This window comes from Oncorhynchus kisutch, linkage group LG1 (genome assembly GCF_002021735.2).
Source record: "Oncorhynchus kisutch isolate 150728-3 linkage group LG1, Okis_V2, whole genome shotgun sequence".
In the NCBI taxonomy this organism is placed as follows: Eukaryota; Metazoa; Chordata; class Actinopteri; order Salmoniformes; family Salmonidae; genus Oncorhynchus; species Oncorhynchus kisutch.
The window spans coordinates 73,410,350-73,433,038 of NC_034174.2; the positions used below are offsets into that span (position 1 = coordinate 73,410,350).

Here is a 22,689-nt window from a genome sequence, read left to right on the forward strand (position 1 = left end):
AAATAAATTAATAAAAAATCCTACCGTTTTTCTTATTTTGTCTGTCATAGTTGAAGTGTACCTATGATGAAAATTACAGGCCTCTCTCATCTTTTTAAGTGGGAGAACTTGCACAATTGGTGGCTGACTAAATACTTTTTTGCCCCACTGTACATACACAGAGAGAGGGAGATAGAGGCCCTTGTTAACATTTCCACTCATTCACTTGAATTAATTTGACTGTGGATGTTGTATATGGTATACAGCTTTAGCTAATTTCAGCAAGCGCATGTGCCACCCTTATTTACAATATTGGTGTCATCACCATCTTCCCCCCCTAATACTAATGTGGCTCTTCAACTGTTTCAGAACAGTTCAGCACCATCCTGGTGTGTGTGTGCGCGTGCACGTGTATGACTGCTTGTCACTGTGTATACATGCAGTGCTTTCAGAAAGTATTTGTACCCCTTGACTTATTCCACATTTTGTTGTTACAGTCTGAATTCAAAATGGATTCAATGTATATTTTCTCTCACCCATCTACACACACAAATTGAAAACATGTTTTTAGAAATGTGATTGTTATCCTGCTGAAAGGTGAATTTGTCTCCCAGTGTCTGTTGAAAAGCAGACTGAGCCAGGTTTTCCTCTAGGATTTTGCCTGTGTTTTGCTCTATTTCGTTTATTTTTATCCAAAGAAAACTCCCTAGTCCTTGCCGATGACAAGCATACCCATAAAATGATGCAACCACCACCATGCTTGAAAATATGAAGAGTGGTACTCAGTGATGTGTTGTGTTGGATTTCCCCCAACATAAAGGCTTTGTATCCACTACATAAAGTTTTTGCAGTTTTACTTTAGTGCATTTTTGCAAACAGGATGCATGTTTTGGAATATATTTATTCTGTACAGGCTTCCTGCTTTTCACTCTGTAATTTAGGTTAGTATTGTGGAGTAACTACAATGTTGTTGATCCATCCTCAGTTTTCTCCTATCACAGCCATTAAATTCTGTAACTGGTTTCAAATCACCATTGGTATCATGGTGAAATCCCTGAGTGGTTTCCATCCTCTCTGTCAACTGAGTTAGGAAGGACGCCTGTAACTTTGTATCGACTGGGTGTATTGATACACCATCCAAAGTGTAATTAATTACTTCACCATGCTCAAAGATATATTCAATGTCTGCTTTTTTTATCTACCAATAGGTGCCCTTCTTTGCCTGGCATTGAAAAACCTCCCTGTTCTTTGTGGTTGAATCTTTGTTTGAAATTCACTGCTCGACTGAGGGACCTTACAGATAATTGTATGTGTGAGGTAGAGAGATGAGGTAGTCATACAAAAATCACATCCAACACTGTTATTGAGTCCATGCAGATTATTATGTGAAGGGTTGAATAGTTGACTCAAGTCCTTTCAGCTTTTCATTTTTAATTAATTTGTTTGTTACAATTTTTGAAAACATAATTCCACTTTGGCATGATGGGGTATTGTGTGTAGGCCAGAGACACAAAATCTCAATTGAATCCATTTTAAATGCAGGCTGTAACACAACAAAATGTGGAGAAAGTCAAGGGGTGTGAATACTTTCTGGAGGTACTGTATGTGCCTGAATGTATAAGCGTGTTTGTCTCCAATCTCTCCATGCCCGCGGGGTATTGGCACCCAGCTAAAGGGCCAGTGTGTGGACACAGGGGTGTGTGTATGTCAGGTCTCCAAGGCCCCTCCCTCTCTCTCTCTGTGTAATCCAAATCCACTTTCAAAGGTGCTGCTCTGGCATTAATACACCATGTGACGCCATTGCCAAAGCCTTTTGACTTGTAATATATTTAAACCACTATATTCAAATGATTCATGTTCTCTCTATTGATCAGTAACTAACTTATTTGTGCAAAGTACATTACAAATGCTTTAGCAATCTGCAGTGATACTGCACAGCAGTTGTAAATACTAACATAAATGGTAGCAATAACTTACTTTCATGGATGATCGTGTGTGTGTTACGTGTTTAGCACGTGTGTGATGTGACAAACATTGGTGCAGTGACATTAGGACATCTGGGCCTTCCTCAGTACAGCGAAGTATTGTTGATGTATGGAACGTTGGTGCAGTGACATTAGGACATCTGGGCCTTCCTCAGTACAGTAAAGTATTGTTGATGTATGGAACGTTGGTGCAGTGACATTAGGACATCTGGACCTTCCTCAGTACAGTAAAGTATTGTTGATGTATGGAACGTTGGTGCAGTGACATTAGGACATCTGGACCTTCCTCAGTACAGTAAAGTATTGTTGATGTATGGAACATTGGTGCAGTGACATTAGGACATCTGGACCTTCCTCAGTACAGTAAAGTATTGTTGATGTATGGAACGTTGGTGCAGTGACATTAGGACATCTGGACCTTCCTCAGTACAGCGAAGTATTGTTGATGTATGGAACGTTGGTACAGTGACATTAGGACATCTGGACCTTCCTCAGTACAGCGAAGTATTGTTGATGTATGGAACGTTGGTGCGGTGCAGTGACATTAGGACATCTGGGCCTTCCTCAGTACAGCGAAGTATTGTTGATGTATGGAACGTTGGTGCAGTGACATTAGGACATCTGGGCCTTCCTCAGTACAGCGAAGTATTGTTGATGTATGGAACGTTGGTGCAGTGACATTAGGACATCTGGGCCTTCCTCAGTACAGCGAAGTATTGTTGATGTATGGAACGTTGGTACAGTGACATTAGGACATCTGGGCCTTCCTCAGTACAGCGAAGTATTGTTGATGTATGGAACGTTGGTGCAGTGACATTAGGACATCTGGACCTTCCTCAGTACAGCGAAGTATTGTTGATGTATGGAACGTTGGTGCATTGACATTAGGACATCTGGGCCTTCCTCAGTACAGCGAAGTATTGTTGATGTATGGAACGTTGGTGCAGTGACATTAGGACATCTGGACCTTCCTCAGTACAGCGAAGTATTGTTGATGTATGGAACGTTGCGCTTAAGTGTATCAATTGTGTATTCTAAGCAAACAGCTGGAGGCAGGGCTTTCTCCTATAGAGCTCCATTTTTATGGAACGGTCTGCCTACCCATGTCAGAGACGCAAACTCGGTCTCAACCTTTAAGTCTTTACTGAAGACTCATCTCTTCAGTGGGTCATATGATTGAGTGTAGTCTGGCCCAGGAGTGGGAAGGTGAACGGAAAGGCTCTGGAGCAACGAACCGCCCTTGCTGTCTCTGCCTGGCCGGTTCCCCTCTTTCCACTGGGATTCTCTGCCTCTAACCCTATTACAGGGGCTGAGTCACTGGCTTGCTGGGGCTCTCTCATGCCGTCCCTGGAGGGGGTGCGTCACCTGAGTGGGTTGATTCACTGTTGTGGTCATCCTGTCTGGGTTGGCGCCCCCCCCTTGGGTTGTGCCGTGGCGGAGATCTTTGTGGGCTATACTCAGCCTTGTCTCAGGATGGTAAGTTGGTGGTTGAAGATATCCCTCTAGTGGTGTGGGGGCTGTGCTTTGGCAACGTGGGTGGGGTTATATCCTTCCTGTTTGGCCCTGTCCGGGGGTGTCCTCGGATGGGGCCACAGTGTCTCCTGACCCCTCCTGTCTCAGCCTCCAGTATTTATGCTGCAGTAGTTTATGTGTCGGGGGGCTGGGGTCAGTTTGTTATATCTGGAGTACTTCTCCTGTCCTATTCGGTGTCCTGTGTGAATCTAAGTGTGCGTTCTCTAATTCTCTCCTTCTCTCTTTCTTTCTCTCTCTCGGAGGACCTGTGCCCTAGGACCATGCCCCAGGACTACCTGACATGATGACTCCTTGCTGTCCCCAGTCCACCTGGCCATGCTGCTGCTCCAGTTTCAACTTCCACCTGACTGTGCTGCTGCTCCAGTTTCAACTGTTCTGCCTTATTATTATTCGACCATGCTGGTCATTTATGAACATTTGAACATCTTGGCCATGTTCTGTTATAATCTCCACCCGGCACAGCCAGAAGAGGACTGGCCACCCCACATAGCCTGGTTCCTCTCTAGGTTTCTTTCTAGGTATTGGCCTTTCTAGGAAGTTTTTCCTAGCCACCGTGCTTCTACACCTGCATTGCTTGCTGTTTGGGGTTTTAGGCTGGGTTTCTGTACAGCACTTTGAGATATCAGCTGATGTACGAAGGGCTATATAAATAAATTTGATTTGATTTGATATTCGTATTTGAAATGTATGTAGTTCTGTCCTTTATGTACTGGTATGAGTGTGAATGGTAGAGCTGGGAATTACCAGGCACCTCACGATACCATATTATCATCAGACTTTGGTGCCGATACGATTGTCACAATTCTATGTGTATTGCGGTTCGATATTGTGATTTTTATTGCGATTCGATGTTCCAGACATATTGCTCACCATGTCTGCTGCAGAGGGACAAGAGAGAGACATTAAATAAGGAGTTTGATCAGTCATGGAAACAAGAGGGCTGAAAACATTTGTGTCCCTATTTAAAAAAGAAGATGGAGAACAAGCTATTAAGGAAAATACTGGAGTTCTGGTGCAGGTACAGCCAACGATCGCAAAAATAATCTTGTGAAATTGTCGAAATGATACGATTTATCGTTAAAAAAAACGATGTCCCGATATGTAACTGTATCGATTTTCTCCCCCCATCACTAGTGACTGGTGGACACTGCTGGGTGTGAATGTGGTGTAGCAGAATTAAGATGGAAATATAAGACAAGCTGTTGATGTGGAAACCATGAAATAGGAAGTTTAAAGGGAGGAAACTCCAACAGACTCAAGGTTGCTGCGTTCACGTCTGTTAACTCTGATCACGGTGGCTGAGGTGAAAGCCTCAGTGGGAGCCAAGGACCTTAACCCTTTATGGGTGGTAGACTGCAACCCATTACACTATCTCAGCTAACCCGTTAAGGGTGGTAGACTGCAACCCATTACACTATCTCAGCTAACCCGTTAAGGGTGATAGACTGCAACCCATTACACTATCTCAGCTAACCCGTTAAGGGTGATAGACTGCAACCCATTACACTATCTCAGCTAACCCGTTAAGGGTGATAGTGTAATGGGTTGCAGTCTATCACCCTTAACGGGTTAGCTGAGATAGTGTAATGGGTTGCAGTCTATCACCCTTAACGGGTTAGCTGAGATAGTGTAATGGGTTGCAGTCTATCACCCTTAACGGGTTAGCTGAGATAGTGTAATGGGTTGCAGTCTATCACCCTTAACGGGTTAGCTGAGATAGTGTAATGGGTTGCAGTCTATCACCCTTAACGGGTTAGCTGAGATAGTGTAATGGGTTGCAGTCTACCACCCTTAACGGGTTAGCTGAGATAGACTGCAACCCATTACACTATCTCAGCTAACCCGTTAAGGGTGGTAGACTGCAACCCATTACACTATCTCAGCTAACCCGTTAAGGGTGGTAGACTGCAACCCATTACACTATCTCAGCTAACCCATTAAGGGTGATAGACTGCAACCCATTACACTATCTCAGCTAACCCGTTAAGGGTGATAGACTGTAACACGGCTCAAGATTCAAGGCCTGGTTATTTCATGAATGTTGCATTGTACCTAAAGAATTCCATAGCGGGTGGTATCTGTAAAAAAAGGCCTACACATTTAAGAGATGACATGTTACCCCAGGAAACCCATTGCGGGTGGTAACTGTAAAAAGTCTATACTTTACCCCAGGATACCCATTACGGGCGGTAACTATAGAAACAAGGTAGCTTCATTCACATCAGGGGAATTTAGCCAAAAGTGTCAGCCTATTTGCAACGCACCTCCTTGTTAGTGCATTTTAATGTGTTACACTGGCATTCAGTAGCATTATGACTCACATGATTACGAAGACAGTAATGTATGAAAGCACGTATATTTTAATTTTAAATGTATGTAGTTCTGTTCTTGTCTATTAATGTTCTGTATTATGTCATGGTTCATGTTCTGTGTGGACCCCAGGAAGAGTAGCTGCTGCTTTCGCAAACAGCTAATGGGGATCCTAACACAATATTAATGTTGGTGTGTGTGTGTGTCCACACGGATGCCTGTCCGCCTGTTCTAATCCCAGTCTCTCTCAGCATCTGGAGCATTGACACAGTTTAAAGGCCTGGCGATGCCCACATAGGGCTGGCCCATTGCGCACACACTCACACACGGCCTATCTGGGGCACCAGAAGGCCCGGGAACCGCCAAGGCAGAGGCTGCCCACGTTGGCACTGCCACCGGGGGGGGGGGGGGGGCACTGCTGGCGCTCGGGGGAGAGAGGGAAATGGCAAGGGTGTGTGGTGGGGCTGAGGGAGTGAGGAAAGGAGAGGGGGAGGAGGGGGCACCTGGCATGGGATAATCACCCTGGGAATGGTCCCATGCCCTCTGTAGATATCAGGGAGGGAGGGATGGGGAGGTGTTGGGTGTTAGAGAAAGAGGGATGAAGAGAGAGGGGAAGATATAGAGATAGAGCGAGGGGGTGTGGGGAGATGAGAGAAAGACACAGAGAGAGAGAGAGAATGGATGGGGTTGTTAGTGTATGTATTGAGAGAACTCAACACTTCACATGGGACTGGGAGTATGGATGGTTTTATCATGCTAATGCTCCACTCTGCTCTTAAAGGACAGGTGCTACTTCTCACCCATAACAAGCTGGCATGGGATGCTTGTGATGCCCTCTCTCTCCCTCTCTCTCCCTCTTTCTCCCAGTCTCTCTCGCTCTCTCTCTTTCCCTGTCTCTCGCTCTTTTTTTCCCTGTCTCTTTCTCCCTCTCTCTCCCTCTTTTTCCCTGTCTCTTTCTCCCTCTCTCTCCCTCTTTTTCCCAGTCTCTCTCGCTCTCTCTCTTTCCCTGTCTCTCACCCCCCCCCCTCTCTCTTTTTCAATGTCTCTGTCACTCTACCTTTTACCCACAGCTGGCATCGGATGCTTATGGCACAACTACCCCACTCTCTTTCCATCTCTCTACTTTTCACCATACAGGCTGGAATTGGGTGATTATACCCCTCTCTCTCCCTTATCTCTCCTTCAGTCCAGGCCTCAGGTTGCATCAGGGTCGTCTCCCTCTCTCCCTGCTCTCCCTGCCCTCAATGTCCTGGCCCACTGATGGCCTATCTCTCCCTGCCCTGCCCTGGCCCACTGATGGCCTATCTCTCCCTGCCCTGGCCCTGGCCCACTGATGGCCTATCTCTCCCTGCCCTGCCTGCCCTGGCCCACTGATGGCCTATCTCTCCCTGCCCTGCCCTGGCCCTGGCCCACTGATGGCCTATCTCTCCCTGCCCTGGCCCAACTGATGCCACCCCACGCCTGCCTCCTTCCTCGCCTGAACTCTCTCTCTCTGTAGTGGGCACAGATGCCCATGTTGGCCTGCAACAGCTGTCTCACCATGTGGCACTACCAAGTGTTGCCACCCAATGGAGTGGGATTGGGTGAGGGGGAGAAAGGGTGGTGGGGGAGAGGGTGTGGGGAGGGGGTCTGAGTTGGGATGTGAGGGGCCGAGTTCATGAATATTAATGTTGTGATCACAGCCGAGTTCTGCCCAGGCAGGATCAAAAATCCAGGCAGATTCCTGCCTGTCTCTGTCTTTTTCTCCCTCCATCTTTCTTCATTTTTCTAATGTTCTGCCTTTCTAGCTCTTTTGCACTCTTCTTCTCTCTCCCTTCTCTCTCTCTCCCCCTCTCCTTTTCTCCTTCCCTCGCTCTCCCTATCTACCCCCCTCCCCCCCTTTCGCTCTCACTCTCTCCCAGTAGAGTCAGTAAAGGTGATGGCCAGCGCCCATGTCTCCCCCGGTCACAGACAGGAAGCCCCTGGAAACAGAGAGAGGGAGGGAAACGTCAAACGCCTGGTTCGCATTGGTCGAAGAGTTCAAAATACACAAACCGTAACCAATAAGAAGACAAGCAGTCATCTAAGGAGTGGGACACAGAGACAGAGTAGTTTCATCCAAAATATTTTCATCCAAAAAGCTAAACACGAGAAGTGCTGAAAACAGACTAGAGCCAACAAAATGGTGGCCATCGAGTGACGGACGGCGTCCATTTTGGGGGGAGATTATTTCAGCTTCCAGAGCATCTTAAATAATCCTCCTCCTCACCTCAAAAAAAATATATATTCAGAATTCCTGAACTAACACTTACACTTGACTCCCCCCCCGACCCCCCCAATCTCTGATTTTGCTGATAGGTCCTTTATTGATCAAAACCGTACTCACTACGACTGTGATATGTGGTTGTCCCACCTAGCTATCTTAAGATGAACACACCAACTGTAAGTCCCTCTGGATAACAGCGTCTGCTAAATGACTCAAATATAAATGTAAGTGAGTCATCCAAACAGCTAAACAAGTGGCATCATGAATTATTATTATTTTTTAACATTACTAAACCTACCAGGTGGTCGCTAATTCTAGCTACACATTGACAGTGGATGGGGTGAGTTAGCTACCACCACACAATGTAAAGCATTATAATCTTGGTCACAGCTGAGTATATGCAATATTCAGAGACACACTTGTCTGGTTACACAAGACTAAGCACTGTGACAGCCTATGGCTTTACACAGTACATACATGCATTCTGTTGTAATAGAAAACAGATTGGAAGGAAAACTAATCAAAAGTGAGTGATGTGATGATGGCGTCACAGTTCTATAGCTACGGCATCAGGAGAGGAGAGGGGCTGTCAGAATGAAAAGAACACACACACACACACACTGGCCAAAACAGCAGGGGTAAAAGCTAAAGGGACCGCGAGAAGGATGGAGCGATGGAGGAGAGAAAGAGAGAGAGAGAAAGCGAGGGATGGGGCAGCAGATCAGAGAGTGTCTCTAGTGTCGTGCTCTCCCTTTAAAGAAGAGCCAGGAAAACAGATTAGGAGTCCACTCTTTTTCTCCTGGGGGAGCAGAGCACCCCCCCGAACACACACACCACACAGACAGACACACACTCTTTAACACACACACACACACACACACTGTAGACCCTCCACTGCACCAGTCCTCTTTACAAATAACAACTGTGTTGGCTAAGAGTAGCTGAAGCTAACTCTAACTGACCCGGCCCACTGCTTAGTTAATTAGCTTGTTTTCTCACGGCTGAACCGAAGACGGTTTGTGTGTTCCAACTCCTCCTTTGACCAACATGTGGACTTAGAGGTGTAATTACTGGTTTCTCTGCCCTGTGTCACATTTGCAAACAGTTTATGGCTGTTTAATGGGAGGGAGTATTTACTTAGAAAGCCTACTGAGGTACACACTGCCGCTGTCGATGGCTGGGTTGCTCCATTTCAGGGGCAGGTGTCTGTGCATGAGCGCATCTTGTGGTTCTATTTCGGTGTATGAATGTTTTTATATCAAATAAAAATTGTATTTGTCACATGTGCCAAATATAACAGGTGTAGACGTTGCAGTGAAATGCTTACTGCAAGCCCTTAACCAACAATGCAGTTTAAGAAATAGTTCATCAAATATTTACTAAATTAACGAAAGTTTAAAAAAATCTAATCAATCAAAAAGTAACACAATAAATGTACATAACAATAACGAGTCAATGTAAAGGTTAGTCCAGGTCATTTGTAAAGTGACTATGCATAGATAATAAACAGCGAGTAGCAGCAGTGTAAAAACAAAGGGGGGGGGGGGGGTTCATGTGAATAGTCTGGTGGATTCAGCAGTCTTATGGCTTGGGGGTAGAAGCTGTTGAGGAGCCTTTTGGTCCTAGACTTGGTGCTTCGGTACCGCTTGGCGTGCGGTAGCAGAGAAAAAAGTCTATGACTTAGGTGACTGGAGTCTTTGACAATTTGTTGGGCCTTCCACTGACACTGCATATTATATAGATCCTGGATGTCAGGAAGCTTGGCCCAGTGATGTACTGGTGTGTGTGCATGGCTATCGTTTGTTTGTGTGTGTGTTGTCTGTGTCTGTTTGTGTGTGTGTCGTCTGTGTCTGTGCCTGTGTGTGTGTGTTGTCTGTGCCTGTGTGTGTGTGTGTGTGTGTGTGTGTGTGTGTGTGTGTGTGTGTGTGTGTGTGTGTGTGTGTGTGTGTGTGTGTGTGTGTGTGTGTGTGTGTGTGTGTGTGTGTGTGTGTGTGTGTCGTCTGTGTCGTCTGTGTCGTCTGTGTCTGTGTGTGCGCGCACGCGTGAGCCTGCGTCTCCTAGTATTTATTCAGGTTTACAGAGCTGCCCATGGCAGTAGGTGATAAGCACCGGTCCAACCAGACTGTACCAGCCTGGACAGGCCTGTCATTACCAGGGTAGTGTTCCGTTTTCAACTCCTTGTCCTGTAACCAGAAATATAGCAACCAGGAACTCAACTCACTTTTTTGCCTTTGAGTATTAGTTGTGTATTGGGTTTAGTGGAGTTTCACAGCCACGTGGTATTGAGTCTCACAGCGATGGGGACATACTTCATACGCTCTAAACCTAACTGTATCAAGCCCAGCCAGGTCACCTGTGACACAAATCAGTATTCGATCTCCATCCATGTCTGAGGAGGTCGGGACGAGGATGGGCATAAGCATCTGCCTCTGGTGACAAAGGTTGTATGTTTGAATCCAGCGATAGAAAGTTGTTGTTGATTTTTGTGTTCAGCCTGTCCCAAACCTTAACCCTTACATGAACTATTCAGACTTAATGCCTAACCTTAAGAATTCTGAGTTCATGTTTAAACGTAACCCTGGAAAATTCTGAGTTAATGTCTAAACTTAACCCTAACCTGGAAAATTCTGAGTTAATGTCTAAACTTAACCCTAACCTGGAAAATTCTGAGTTAATGGCTAAACTTAACCTTAACCTGGAAAATTCTGAGTTAATGTCTAAACTTAACCCTAACCTGGAAAATTCTGAGTTAATGTCTAAACTTAACCCTAACCTGGAAAATTCTGAGTTAATGTCTAAACTTAACCTTAAACACATTTGGAACAACTTGTAAAGAGACTGTGGGAGCCTGTTGGTCAGCCAGCCAGGGGGCAGCTAGCAACCCTTGGTTGGCCAGTAGTGCCTCTGTTTCACTTTGTTTTGTTTTTTCTCTCCTTCCCCCTTTCTCCCTCCCTCTCTTTTCTGTTACTCTCACTGTCAGACTGTAAAGGAGATGCAGACAGAGAAAAGGAGAAATGGCCAGAAAAGCCGTCCAAACTCCATCCAGCCAGAGAGTGAGATTTGTAATGCTAGACAACACTCAGTCAGTCGCAATGCGATGCTAGAATAAACCCCTCTCCCTCTCAGCCTGCAGACAAACAGGCCCTTGTGTGTTCCAGGGCCTTGTGTACGCCCCAAATGGCACCCAAACCCTGTGTAGTGCACTACTTTTGAACACTGCCCTATGGGGGATAGTGTTCCATTTGTGACGAACGACCTTGTGTGGGATATGGCACTTCTCCCTTCTCACAGCTCTGTTGACCAGTCCCAAACAGAGGAGGAACACACAGTATAGGCCTGCTAGGCAGATCAGATTCGGTTTGGGGTTTTAATGTTGAAGGCTGAACTCTTGTCTTTATCTTGATTTGATTGCTTGAGGGAATTTTGAGATAGGCCTGCTAACATGACCGTGTTTGTATGGATCTGTAATGTCAGGGTGGGGATTCTGTATGTCGGAGACCTCTTATCAAGGCCACATCGGCAGTCATCATATCTCCTCATATCTGTTTGGTCTCCTGTGTGTTTTACGTTTGCTCTTAGTAGGTCCATCGATATGAAGTTCATGTTAAAAATTCAACTCTAGATAGAAGATGTCCTGACCGAAGGCCCAGTTTGAGGGCTGAGTCTCTGTGTGTACACCTGGATGAGATTAGTGGATCTATATTGTTCAACTGCTCACCTATACTAAATGATATGATGAGCAAAGTGGTGAGCCAGTTCCTGGTGTGAGGGAATATGTAATGCCGTAATTAATACATCCACGTGTTTTAGGAAAGGTGATAGAAATATGTATTTCTCAACATTGACACTTGCCCTCTATGCTGCAATAACTGGGCCCGCCTAACATGTTGTGCCTTGTTTTTTCAGAACTACAGGCCACCTATCCCATAACTTTTTCTTCCAGAACTAATTTGTCTAATCGATAAAGAGCCAGAGAAGTTGAAAGAGGGTCCCAGCTGAACGTTCTGCTCTGATCATTCCATATACCGCCGTCACTCGAGCTTCCAGCCAGTGAGGTTTTTAAGACTCATAGCCCACATAATGACTGGTCTTAAAACAATGCGGTCGCGAGAGATGGGGGCTGCGGTAACCGCTGTGCACCGCTAACCCTTAATTACCTTTAATTAGTCCAAAGCTTCTTCTAATTGACGCGTAGAGGGCTCGCGTTAAGGCTTGCCTTTGCTCTTGCTGTGTGGAGACAATTAGGCCGTATTGCGTCGGCACGGCAACAAAAGTTCAACTGTTTGTTTTTTTAACTCCCTGGAACATAGTATTATTTCGATATTTTTTAAGAGAATGGTTTGGCCCCATGTTGTCTCCGTCCAAGTGAAAACAAACTATTTGAAGCCGTTTTTACCAGCATTGAAGGCTTACAGTCTTAGTGTTCTTTTCTCTTCTTGGCTAGGCGGCCTAGCCCAGGACTATAGAGTTTGATAAACCAAATCAAGCAAATCCCAATTAGTTTATTTATGACTTTATACCAACATCTTAAAAACATTATTTCAATGTTTTTATAAACAAATAGTTTTCATCTACCAAGTTTCAAGTAAATACTGTTAATCACATATACATATAAATAGGGAATGATTACTATAATACAAAGGTTATGGACCTACAGCAACAGCCACTGGACAGGGTAAAACTGGAGGGGGGCATGGAGACTTCATATTGCAGGAATAGATTATATTATGCCAAGATTAGAATATAGTATGGTTATTGATTCTATTGTCAAATCATGAAAATACAATTTTGAGGGCAGTTTCATCCCTGCCACACTGATTTGTGAATATAGGACAGCCAGCTTCGCGTGTATGCATGTCATCAACTAGCCTTGGCCACTTAAAAAATATATAGTTATTCATTATTAGTCTGTCAGTTGTCATATTTTTGATAGAAATTTCACTACGTTTTTCATTGAAATTAGTGTGTTTATTTCCATATGTGACAGAGGTTTAGTATTTATTTAAAAAATATATAGGCTATGCGACAAGAGTCCGACTCATTGCAGTGCCCTCGTGCACAAAGCACTGCAGAATTTACCACCATAATAGGTTCCTATTTTATATGCATTTCTATAGCCCCGATACTGCAGGCATATCCAGTCCTATTGGTCCAAGTTCTTGCATTCATTTATCGTCATACTGAACATTTTTCGATATAGCTCGTCATTATTCGTTTTTCTTCGTTCGTTTAGTCTTAATGCGATATACATTTTTTAACAATCTTTTTTTCAACAAAGTGTTTATCTTTCAGATGGAATATTTTACGAATTGATTGCCACATTTTTTACTTTAAAATGATTTTCTTCTGAACAGTTTTATTATACCTAGAATTGTGCATATTTGTAGTCTTTTTATTTATTTTTTATTTCAATTAATACAAAGAATAGAAAAGAATAGATAAGTGTTTTAAAAAAAGGACCATGAGAATTAACCATAATAACACACATGACAAATTGCTTTGGAGGTAAATTCGGTTCCTCAACTCTTAACCTTGAAATATTTGTTGAACAAAAGTCATTTTTCGTTTTTAGATGTGTCATTGTTCTTCTGAAATGTGTAACAGTAATAATTTGTTTGCTAAATGAAAACTAATGTCAAACCGGTTTCTAGGGGGTTAAATTGAAACTGGTTATGCTAGATTGATATTGTGACCATGAAGAAATATAATTTGTAACGATGGAGTATATAAAAGTATTCATTCGTAGATATACTTTACTGTGTCAACGAAGAGGCAGCTTCTCAATTAGCACCTGCGTGTGAAATATAATATGATGTCCGAAATTCTGTAAAGAATGATAAAAAAAAAGACTGAAATTACTTATAAAACACTATGTGCCAGTTAACGATGAAAAACCAATGCATTGAAAATGAATTACTAAAATAATTAAATGCCCTTATTGTAGGCTTTGGGAAGTATGCAAATCATTTGTTATAAAATAATACTGTATATGAATTAATAAGGACTTGCCCTAGATAATTAAATGGACAACATATTTTGAAAATAAAATTGTATATAGTTATTCCAAAAAAGGCTATAGCTGATAGACTATTACAATTAACAGTTAAACTAAGTGACATTTTCATAGGTCTGATACATAAACAGTGGGTCATCTCATCTTCATAACTAAGATCCTATTGTCAATATATCATCATAGCCTACCCTGCATGCTATTTAGTGATCGAAGTTGTATTTATTAGCCTACTTGTTGTTTAATATTTGTTATTGTGGTAAGCTATATTCTATCGGTGAAATGACCTACAACAGAATTTGGAATCTCTATTCTATTTTGATTGCTTCAGAGAGAACATTTGTCTAAGGCCTGTGAAAATCAATATTACCATGGTAAAATAATGTTGCCAAAGATAGACATATTTGAGAGACATTTATCACAATGTTTTTGTTTTGTTTGTTAAAATGAGTTAGGAGAAATTACTGGCCTAACTGTGCGAGGATTAAGTTCAACTCTGTTTGTCTTTCGTTTCCAGGCTACACTCCTCAACACACTGCAGTCTATTTCTTATGTTCAAAAGCAGAGCATAAACTTTGAGGGAAATGTTTTGTCGCGTTCTTGACAGACTTTCTCCCGCACCACCCTCCCCCCACACCTTTTAACCCTCTCGTGTTAAATGATAACTTAAATCATAATTCAATGAATGAATAATAGATGAGGCCAAATGCGTTGGGAGGTCAATGTTCAATAATTCATCACGCCGTTATGTTACTCCTGATGTGATGTGCTGCAGGAATGTCATTGCGTGTCTGATTGAATAGCTCCAGATTATTTCATCTCAAACAAACCAAAAATTAGACCTCAACGTATAAAGAAAGATATATTTAGCGTATCAAAAACAAATACATGTATTGGTCCCCATCCATGTTGATGGTTGTATTTCTTAGGCCTAGGCTATATGTGGCATGTCTGGTTGACTAGCTCCAGATTGTAGTCCGGATAGCATCAACCCAAAATAATAACAAAATCAGTGAACATTTATCGTTAAAAGGGATTATCGTATTTTATCAAAAGTACATAAATAGCCTATTTAGAAGTTGTTGGGGTTTTTTACGCATGTGGGAAGGCCTTTTTGTGGTGTGTGTGTGTTTTGTGTCTTCAACCTGCTTTGCAAATTTGATTATGACTGCAAATGAGCGGGATATCAGTCCTATATAACCTTTTGAAAAACTGCACGAACTCCCGAAAAGTATAGCCATGCAGGACAGACACAGAACAATAAACCATTTATGTGTTAAAACCCAACTGTATGGGTTAAATTCCATTCCTGAATTCAGTAATGTCACATCAATTGTCCTGCACCTGTTAGCTAAATAAACTTAGGTGGATGGCCTAAACTTTCCTCAGCTTGTGTCTTGATAGTCAACTTTTTTTCTGTGATACACTAAAAAAGGTTCTGGATAGAACCAAAAAGGGTTATATTGCTTGCTTCATATGGCACCCCTAAAGGTTCTATATAGAACCGTGTTGTAGGGTTCTTTGATCAGAACCCCAGGGGTTCTTCTTCACTGAACCAAAATTGGTTCCATATAGCGTTCTATGTGGAACCAACTTCGGTTCTAGAACCTTAAGGGGTGCCATATATGAAGTAAGCATAGAACTATTTTTGGTTCTATCCTTTTTTTTATATTCCAATGTGGGATATTCCAAATTCAATTGCTATTGCATCCATGATCCATACATATTACATATCATTTTCTATAGGCTCGGAACTTTGAGGCGTTTTTATGAGAACGTCTGGGAAGGCCTCGGAGCGCGCGCTGCCTCATCTCACCAAATGTGTGGCACTGCCAAGCCGCGCAAGGCCGTGCACTCTGGCCACTTTAGAAACTGTCGCTGACCCAAATGACCTAGAAATACGTCATTATTTTGAATGTTGGCATAGTTATTAGGTTTCTATCGACTGCAGTTCATGAATGTCACTATGAAACACAGGGCAAAGTTCCAAGTTGAACTAACTACCTGTCCTGACTTGACCTGGACTATTCCACTAGCCTACACCTGACACCCCTTCCTTTACTCATCTCCCTCTTTCTCTCTCCGTTCCTCTGCGGCTGGTAACGGTAGCGCAAGACAGTACAGGCAGCCCGTAATCCCCGCTGCCCGTGATTTAGCCCGAGCCCGCATAATGCTCCTAAACCCCCAGCTGCTACCCTGGCCACTTGCTCCCCGCGACAGACTGCGAACAGTTCGCGTTATTAATAATTCAACCAACTCGACGCTTCCACGAGACCACGACCGGCTGATCGCTCTGACCGGCCCCGACGCTAATAAGGCTATACAACTGCCATCATTCTTATTCCATTTTAAAGGGACATTAACCTCCTTTTGTGTCGCTGATATTGGGGAATAAACCGCTATCAGTATTGATATTGGAACGTAGGCTACGGCTATCGCATCAGTAGGCAGCATTTTACACGAGGATTTCTCGACAGGTCTTTGTTGCTGCGGTGTAGGCATTTTGGTATCTCGGCAATGCAATAACGATTTTGAAGACGTCTCTTTCATCTCGTACGCTTTGAGGAGGAGGAGGCGTGGGACCAGGGGACTCTCCGATTGTGGATCAAGAGTGAGAGAGGGGGACAAGGGGAAAGCAGAACGAGAAGACAGACAGTTGGAGGAAGAGATTGGGGTGTTGGTGTTAGTTTGGATACACATTTTGGAAACGGAAGCAGATAGCTGTTATTTTGAAGGTGGAGAAAATACATAAACAAAAACTTACTTTCTATCTTATCTCCGTCCACACAGTATTTGACCTATTTGTGAGACGTTTGTTGGTGGTTCGGCGTCTCTCTCACGTCACTGATTAGTTGCAGAACTTTCTTTCACTGCTCGGTGTTGAAGGCAGCAGGACTTGGACTCGAACATCTCCCGAACTTCTTGGGCCGTCGACGAGCGTTGACGATGGATGCAACTTGTGCTAACAAGTGAAAAGAAGAATCCAGAATCACTAGGGGAAGTAGGGAGTCTGCTGCTACGCTGTCCTTCCTTTCCTTTTCTCTCGCAGAAGAGAAGACTAACTTTTTCAAAGACCGTTTTCTGGGCCACAGGCCGACTTGTTTAAAGGACTTGTTTTTGCTTCCGGTAACACCGAAGAAAAAACAGAGTCGCGCTCTCTCGCCCTCTTCTCTCCCTCTCGCTCTCTCTCACTTTTTTTGGAAGCAGAATTTTTAAAGTAAAATGGGTCTTTGAGAGAGTTGGCACATCTCCCTGCGCTATAATGGTACGTGCTATGTAAATTAATATCGTCACTGGAGAAAGCCTTTCAAAGCATTGCCATATTATTTCTAAGGTTGATATGTAGAATAGCTTTACACTTTAACAATATGTTATAATTATGTTACAATTCATTTAAGGGGGTAATTATTTGATTCACGTCAGTCAAAATCTACATCTCAGTCAAAAGAGGAGTATTTGTTATTGATTCGACTAATTACTTTAGTGCCTACAGGTGTATTATTGTATTATTTAAGTCATATTATTTTATTTCGTGTGTGACTGTGTGACACTAAACGGTCAAAAGTGAAGCACCACAATGCAAGCAAAGCTCACCTGTATCCCCGATGCTTGCTATAATTGTCTAGACAAGTGGTAACTACTCCGTTTTGTTACTGTGATGTGTCTGACTATCATAAACAGCTTATTAATCCCACATTTATTTTCTCACACTCTTTTTATTTAAACCACGAATTTTAATTCAATGTAGGCCTGTTATTATTTATATTATAATGTATTATAATAAATTATTTTACATTTATTATAACATTTATAATATTTTGCCTATATGCCTATTATTTATTATTATCGAAGTCAAAATAAATATGAGGCTATATAAAAAATATTTTAAAAAAACATTGAGAACAAAATAGTCGTCTGAATATAAAACCCATGTGATGACGAAGTGGCGGGATGCTGGGTCTATTCTGCGGTGGTTAGCCTACATCAAAAAGAATAACCAACGACGACAGCATGTTTTATCGTTCTAAGAGAGCAGTTTGACAGGCCAGAATATGTGACAGTGCGGGTGGTTCTTGTGTGTCGGAGACCAAATGTTCAACCTTTTAGAAGCTTCATTGTCTGGGGTGCATCTCTTTCAAATCAAATAAATGTGTATTTGTTGTGTATGTGTACACAGATTTGCAGATGTTAAAGTAGGTGCAGCGAAATGCTTTTGTTCCTAGCTCCAGCAGTGCAGTAAATGTCTAACAGTACAATAGGCCCACTAATACACAAATAATCCCGATCTCGTTCTCTTACTTGCGGAATTGTCTTTTTTTCCCCTGTAGCCTGTCGGTTGTATTTTCATCAATGGGTCGGCTAATTGAGTTGCGTAGTTGATGACACTTCATATAGGCTCCCGAAAAGGGAGGGGTAAACGGGAATAGATTTCCCCTCAGTATTGGTGTGTTTATAGTTCATAGGCCCGTTCAAACCATCCAATGGATATCAGACTTGGTTTTTTTTGTTGCCAGAAGCATGTGGTTACTTTACCACAAGCTATAATAATAATATGCTAATAATAACGAGAATAATATATGATATGAAATCAAATTTAAATTAATAATCTAAATTAATAATATAGCCTAAGATGTATAGCACATAACATACATTGTGTGTACAAAACATTAGGGATGCCTGTTCTTTCCTTGACAGACTGAGCAGGTGAATCCCGGGGAAAACTATGATTCCTTATTGATGTCACCTGTTAAATCCAATCAGTGTAGATGAAGGGGAAGAGACAGGTTAAAGAAGGATTTTTAAGCCTTGAGACAATTGAGACATGGATTGTGTGTGTGTGCCATTCAGAGGGCGAATGGGCAAGACAAAATATTTAAGTGTCTGAACGGGGTACTGTATGGTAGTAGGTGCCAGGCACACTGGTTTGAGTGTGTCAAGAACTGCAACGCTGCTGGGTTTTTCACACAACAGTTTCCTGTGTGTATCAAGAATGGTCCACCACCCAAAGGACATCCAGACAATTTGACACAACTGTGGGAAGGATTGGAGTCAACATGGGCCAGCATCCCTGTGGAACGCTTTTGACACCTTGTAGAGTCCATGCCCCAACAAATTGAGGTTGTTCTGAAGGCAAAAGGGGGTGCAACTCAATATTAGGAAGGTGCTCCTCTCCTTAACTCTGACTGTTCCTAACCGCATTGGATTACCATTGTAATCTCTGCATCATAACTCTTCCTTCATATATGATTTGATATGTAAAAGGGACAGATGCATTACACTTTTGATAGTTCTGTTTAGTTTTTAAATGCATTGTCTGGTTTGTATACACTCAGTGTATATAGAAAAGTCAGTATTATTCAAGAGGTCACTAATAATAATATATTTTAAGTCCATAGTTAACATTAATTAAACAATGCCATTTTCTGTGTATTATTCAGGCAGCATCAGTAATAATACACTGTAACCTACACTCCAGTCACATTAGGAGTTATATTAGTGTAGTCCTAGGCCTTTTCTTGAAGCCTGCTGTCTGAGGCAAACACCCACCTCTGAAATGTACTACTTGATAGGGTGTGGTGTGTGTCTGATGTGATTATTCAATCTACACAGCCCGTCAGTCTGACTGGCTCTCATCTGCACACATGGAATCTCACATCACTGACTCTCAAACGTACAAACATAACATGATCCATTAACAGGTTATACTGTAGGGCTGTGACAGTCATGGCATTTTGGATGATGGTAATTGGCCAGTCAAATGACTGTTGTCTCCGTAATAACCGTTCAAATAGCCCCAAACCAGCAAATAGGAGCAAAATAGGAAGTAAATATCTGTGCTAAAATATGCGGTGTGATTTGTTGATTCAACTCAACTGAAATGACAAAAAATACACTCCATTTCATGAGCCACATCAGTTAACATAATTTGATTGAACATTCTACATTACCATAGAAATTATTGAGTGTACCCATGAGTTTGACAGTCAAATTGCCAGTGTTAAGTGGTTCCAAGCCTGTTCTATTTATTCTGTTTCTATGTGCTGCTGCTGCATTGTGGAGACCGTTGCCTAGGCAACCGAGACTAGTTTGCTTGTTTCAGCAAGGAGCAACAAAGTTTCATCATGTTGTTAAGAGTCCATGTTAAGCCCAAAACAGACTCAACTGCATGAATGCCCGGCCTTCCCGTCTTCAGTCAGCTGTTCGTTCCACACAAAACCTTTTATTTTTAAAAACGGTTATGACGGTTATTTTACTTTCATGAGGGGTCTTCATCCATAACCATATGGTCGTTGTGCCAGCACTATGTTATAGGTGACTTAGTAAATACTGTAGAGCAGCATTTCTCAAACTCGATCCTCGGGACCCCAAAAGTGCACCCTCGGGGTTCCGATGACAGAGTGAGGAAACCCTGCTATAGAAGGACAGGGACGTAAAAATAAGTTCCTGGGAGACAGAAAAGTTGATCCTAACAAATGGTTGGTTCATGCATCAGTGAACACGATAATACAACACAAAACATCATTACCAGCATTGACAAGCTTCCATGTAGTCTATGTTGTGGTTATTATTAGCCTCCGATTTGAACTTTGAGCTGTCTCATCTGTCAAGTGCATTATTGTATTGGTGAGTTGAATTGGTGAGTTGACAAGGGGGTGTAAACCTCGACATTACATCATCACCATGACATTTGACTGATTTGAATATCTGGATTCTATTTCTATGGGCTCACTGTGTGTTCCGTTATATGCCCCATTGAAACGTGTGTTCCGTTATATGCCCCATTGAAACGTGTGTTACCGTTATATGCCCCATTGAAACGTGTGTTCCGTTATATGCCCCATTGAAACGTGTGTTCCGTTATATGCCCCATTGAAACGTGTGTTCCGTTATATGCCCCATTGAAACATGTGTTCCGTTATATGCCCCATTGAAACGTGTGTTACCGTTATATGCCCCATTGAAACGTGTGTTACCGTTATATGCCCCATTGAAACGTGTGTTCCGTTATATGCCCCATTGAAACGTGTGTTCCGTTATATGCCCCATTGAAACGTGTGTTACCGTTATATGCCCCATTGAAACGTGTGTTCCGTTATATGCCCCATTGAAACGTGTGTTACCGTTATATGCCCCATTGAAACGTGTGTTCCGTTATATGCCCCATTGAAACGTGTGTTACTGTTATATGCCCCATTGAAACGTGTGTTACCGTTATATGCCCCATTGAAACGTGTGTTACCATTATATGCCCCATTGAAACGTGTGTTACCGTTATATGCCCCAATTGAAACGTGTGTTCCGTTATATGCCCCATTGAAACGTGTGTTCGTTTATATGCCCCATTGAAACGTGTGTTCCGTTATATGCCCCATTGAAACGTGTGTTCCGTTATATGCCCCATTGAAACATGTGTTCCGTTATATGCCCCATTGAAACGTGTGTTACCGTTATATGCCCCATTGAAACGTGTGTTACCGTTATATGCCCCATTGAAACGTGTGTTCCGTTATATGCCCCATTGAAACGTGTGTTCCGTTATATGCCCCATTGAAACGTGTGTTACCGTTATATGCCCCATTGAAACGTGTGTTCCGTTATATGCCCCATTGAAACGTGTGTTACCGTTATATGCCCCATTGAAACGTGTGTTCCGTTATATGCCCCATTGAAACGTGTGTTACTGTTATATGCCCCATTGAAACGTGTGTTACCGTTATATGCCCCATTGAAACGTGTGTTACCATTATATGCCCCATTGAAACGTGTGTTACCGTTATATGCCCCAATTGAAACGTGTGTTCCGTTATATGCCCCATTGAAACGTGTGTTCGTTTATATGCCCCATTGAAACGTGTGTTCCGTTATATGCCCCATTGAAACGTGTGTTCCGTTATATGCCCCATTGAAACGTGTGTTCCGTTATATGCCCCATTGAAACGTGTGTTCGTTTATATGCCCCATTGAAACGTGTGTTTCGTTATATGCCCCATTGAAACGTGTGTTCCGTTATATGCCCCATTGAAACGTGTGTTCCGTTATATGCCCCATTGAAACGTGTGTTCCGTTATATGCCCCATTGAAACGTGTGTTCGTTTATATGCCCCATTGAAACGTGTGTTCCGTTATATGCCCCATTGAAACGTGTGTTCGTTTATATGCCCCATTGAAACGTGTGTTCCGTTATATGCCCCATTGAAACGTGTGTTCCGTTATATGCCCCATTGAAACGTGTGTTCGTTTATATGCCCCATTGAAACGTGTGTTCCGTTATATGCCCCATTGAAACGTGTGTTACCGTTATATGCCCCATTGAAATGCTTGTGTTTTGTAATCTAATGCGTTGTGGTAAACTCTCCCTGTGTCAGAGCTCAGAAGCAAATTACTCCCCATGATCAGCCTATTGTGGGAAACAATGAGGTTATTGTAACCAGGAGAAACATTATTGTTGAGTGCACATACCACAGTGTGGTTTCACGTTGTTAGAGAGTGTGGTTTCACTAGTAAGTTACCACACTGTGGTTTCATGTTGTAAGAGAGTGTGGTTTCACTAGTAAGTTACCACACTGTGGTTTCACGTTGTTAGAGAGTGTGGTTTCACTAGTAAGTTACCACACTGTGGTTTCATG

General features: G+C 42.7%; 1 protein-coding gene across 26 annotated transcripts in view; it reads left to right on the plus strand.

Moving 5' to 3' along the window:
* Positions 1 to 16,237: 16,237 nt before the first annotated feature.
* LOC109887211 (nuclear factor 1 X-type-like) overlaps positions 16,238 to 22,689 on the plus strand; it is a 159,506-nt gene continuing 153,054 nt past the window's right edge. For 19 of the 26 annotated variants that reach the window (XM_031832743.1, XM_031832654.1, XM_031832747.1 and 16 more), the window contains exon 1: positions 17,221 to 17,327. In XM_031832743.1, the coding sequence (XP_031688603.1) occupies positions 17,325 to 17,327 (3 nt within the window). In that variant the 5' untranslated portion in view covers positions 17,221 to 17,324. Of the gene's footprint in view, positions 17,328 to 22,689 lie in introns of all 26 variants that reach the window. The other 7 variants (XM_031832776.1, XM_031832663.1, XM_031832752.1 and 4 more) reach the window with 7 other exon arrangements.